The 3,590-nt window shown below is 35.0% G+C and overlaps 1 protein-coding gene across 1 annotated transcript; it reads right to left on the bottom strand.

Moving 5' to 3' along the window:
- Positions 1 to 876: 876 nt before the first annotated feature.
- On the bottom strand, positions 877 to 2,792 carry LOC132055841 (protein NUCLEAR FUSION DEFECTIVE 2). The gene is made up of 3 exons (XM_059447839.1): positions 2,552 to 2,792; positions 2,385 to 2,464; positions 877 to 1,496 (listed from the first exon to the last, which is right to left on the bottom strand). The coding sequence occupies exons 1-3, from the start codon at positions 2,615 to 2,617 to the stop codon at positions 1,088 to 1,090; spliced, it is 555 nt and encodes a 184-aa protein (XP_059303822.1). The 5' UTR covers positions 2,618 to 2,792; the 3' UTR covers positions 877 to 1,087.
- Between the last annotated feature and the right edge of the window lie 798 nt (positions 2,793 to 3,590).

Here is a 3,590-nt window from a genome sequence, read left to right as displayed (position 1 = left end):
TTAAAAGAAAAAATCTAGAATCAAAATATTAATTTTCCCTCATATTCTTACTCAGAAAAATGATTGTCCATTGACTAACCATAAACTGAACAATCTGCTTGAACAAATTAGTGCTTTCCATCTCATAGACTTAATTCCATCATATACATTTTGTACATGTTGCTATATATAATAACAATTAGAATGTTTTTAAATGTTATTTTCAAAATACGACCTTCTTAGTAGATTTTGTTAATTAGAAGGCAAGACAACTCCGGTTGGTACAGAGTACTAGAGTAGTGCTAGGAAATATTGAAAAGCAATATAATAGAAAAGTGGCAACTCATGTATGTATAGAGTAGGGCATTTCAGCCCTTGCTTATCGCCTCCAGTCATGTTCAGTGATTCAACTAGTAATAAAAGCCTGATCTACGAAATGATCAAAATACACGTATTGATTGACCAGATTAGTTGGGAAAATGCACAAGAAAATCTGATAAATTAAAAAATTACAAGGAAAGACAGTATTCGTTTACTCAGACTAATCTTTTTGATGATAAATTTACTCAGACTAATCTTGTGATCACAAGTAAAAATCATGTCAAACTGCTACTGGCATTACCATTATATGGAATAATGGAATTTGCCCCCAATATGTTCTAACTATTACCAAAGAGAAGAATGTAATCTTTTCCACTTCAAAAAAGCATACCTGCTTCAATATCTTAATTATAAAACCCGGATGATCTCTGTGAAAAATAACATTTTGTTTGAATAAAAGATTGCTAGACAGTGGGCATGCAATTATCACAGATGGCTCATGTCAATATGTATACTAGTTTTACGCCTCAAAAGATATTAACTTCTAACCAGTGTTTTGAACGATGCGCAGCGATCTCTCCGTTATATAAAAAAAGGTCTCCACTTGCAGTGCACACAAACAATTTAGATACACAGCATAAGTTTAATTATTACCAAGTCAACTAGTTACATAGCACATACTAAGCTAAACACAGAGTGCAACTCATTAAGACATTCTAATAAACAAAGTTCCCTCTGACTAGAAATATATCAGCCAACATCAACATCTACATCACCATCACTTTACTTACATCGCCACAGCTTTCTCCATGCCTTTCCCATGAACGCTCAAGAATACCTTTCCAGCACTATCCAAGCTACTCTTGTCAATCGCAATTGCTCCAAACATTGCCCGGAAAGCACCACAAACCACTGCAGGAGCCGACGAATTGGTCTTCCGTGATACCCTGATTATCTTCTGCAAATCTAGGCGCTCTCCGTCAGCAACACACGATGTTACCACATTGGAAGATAGATCCACAATAGCCCGGTTGAGATCCTTGGGTGACATATCGATGTTCTTGCTGAGCAATTGCAGAGAAACTGAACCCTCAATTACCTTCTCTCCCAAAATGCTCAAAGCTCTATTGTTCTCTCCAGAGTATGATGCGTGCGTCATCGCACGTCGCAGTAACTCCACATCCTGAAATGTGTACCTTAATGCAAAAGTATTCATACACAGGAACTCAGTTTTCAACCAGGGTATGGCTAACTGAACAGAGCAATTAAAAAAAATTAAAATTACGATTCCCTCCTTTTCAATTTGTTGTCTTAGTTTGACTCGTCATGGAGTTTAAGAAAATAAAAAACACTTTTGAATCTTGTGGTCTTGAATATGTCATGTACGATAGGTGTAAGGAGTTACTCCCTAACAACAACATACTCGGTGTAATCCCACAAGTGGGGCCTGGTTACTCCCTAACAACAACATACTCGGTGTAATCCCACAAGTGGGGGCCTGGAGAGGGTAGAGTGTATGCAGACCTTACCCCTATCTTGGTAGAAAGAGAGGTTGTTTCTGATAGACCCTTGGCTCAAGTAAAGCAGAAACACAACAATTATAAAACATATGCAGTAACACAATGGGATAGTAAGAAAACTGTAGCAATAGAGACAGCAAGTAGTAATAGAAAACTAAGAATAAGCTAAGGAGTTACTCCCTCTGTCCCAATTTACGTGGCACCTTTCAGATTTCAAGATTCAAACAAGTCTTTCTTTTGACCATAATTTTTTCATATATCTTTTAAACATTTGAATTGTCAATTATCGTGACTTATAATACTTTCTACAGTAGTTTCTAAATATGTAAATTTTATTTTTAAGAAACTTAAAAGATGTCATGCTCGAATTCACGATCAAAATTAAACTGTTTTGACTCATGAAATTCGAATCGTGCCACATAAATTAGAACAGAGGAAGTACTGGATATAGAAAGTGACATTTTTTTTTTTTTTTTTTGAAAAAAATACTAAAAAGGCAAGTAATAAGACAGATAAATTGAAATAGAGAGAGTAATAGATATTAATACAGTGAGAGAAATTTACTGGATTCGACTTTGAAGGGTTTGGAGAGCGATTGAGAAACGGGAAGTGGGTCTTGAAGAGATAGAGGAATTTGCCTGTGCCTGCAATGAAAGTTATCAAATGAGTATAAGTTAGGGTTTAACATTACCACTACAAGAATAAGCAAGACTTTATTGTTCAAGTTTTACCTGAAGAGAAGAGTAGAGTACGAAAGCAAGTAAGATGGAGCAAATGAATTGCCGGAGATGGAACATGTTTCCTAGTCGATGGCGACAAGAGTTAAGCTGAGTCGAGGTGAAAAAATTGGGTAAATCCACTTTACTCTTCGGATGAAAAAGGAACAAAAGAAAACTGTGCTACTTTGGGCATTTGTTATGCCAAAATTATAGGGAAAACAACATAAAATACCCATAGATATCAAAAAAATTACCCGTATTTGCCCTCGAGTAAACTAATTACGTTACCTGCTCCTTCGGCTAATCATTACGGAAAGTGTCAAATTTAACCTCGAACTATTGTTTATAGTTTAGACTTGCACTCCGTTAGAGCTTTAGTTCATATTAATCCTTCCGTTAAAAAACTTGTTATATTTGCCCTCACTATTAACGAATTGCTGACTAAGAGTCCTTATATATCCACGAAAACATCATGTGTGTATATAATTTTTATTTTTATTTTATAGGCCAAATTTGATAAGTGAATAGTTAGATGGTTATGATCATTTTAGACCTACTCCTATAACTTATCCCGATTTTTGCCAAAATTATAGGGAAAACAACATAAAATGCCCAACCGAAATGTTGACCATCCGAACCCCCGAACATAAGATAAAATGTGTCATTTGAACCCTAGGAGTCTTTATTTATCCAAGACACGCGTGTATATAATTTTTATTTTTATTTTATATCATCATTTTGCCTTAATTTTCTTTTTTTATATGACATGGAAAAATAGTCACATAAGCTCAAAGGACAAGTGACATGGAGCCATGTCACGTTACTCCTGAGTTTTTTTTTTTTTTTTAAAATAATGCAAATAAAGCCATGTCAACAAAGCGAAATAATTAATTTTAACAAAAACTCTATTTTAAAATCTATTTAAATAATTAAAAAAAATTGAAAAACCCAACCCATCCTCTCCGATAGCCCACCTCCGCCGCCGCCATAGTTACGATTATAATATTGTGTCGCCTGGGACGCAAGATTGGAGATATCGCCAGATACTTAA

The sequence above is a fragment of the Lycium ferocissimum genome, chromosome 5 (assembly GCF_029784015.1).
Source record: "Lycium ferocissimum isolate CSIRO_LF1 chromosome 5, AGI_CSIRO_Lferr_CH_V1, whole genome shotgun sequence".
NCBI lineage: Eukaryota > Viridiplantae > Streptophyta > Magnoliopsida > Solanales > Solanaceae > Lycium > Lycium ferocissimum.
The sequence above is the reverse complement of the archived record's forward strand: the minus strand, read 5'-3'. Positions and strand labels throughout refer to the sequence as shown.

What these genes read in the sequence shown, in the direction of transcription:
- LOC132055841 (XM_059447839.1), bottom strand. Translation starts at nt 2,617, where the DNA reads ATGTTCCATCTCCGGCAATTCATTTGCTCCATCTTACTTGCTTTCGTA. An exon ending in TACTCTACTCTTCTCTTCAG is followed by an intron (nt 2,465 to 2,551) that starts GTAAAACTTGAA and finishes CTTTCATTGCAG; the next exon opens with GCACAGGCAAATTCCTCTAT. An exon ending in ACCCTTCAAAGTCGAATCCA is followed by an intron (nt 1,497 to 2,384) that starts GTAAATTTCTCT and finishes TTTTGCATTAAG; the next exon opens with GTACACATTTCAGGATGTGG.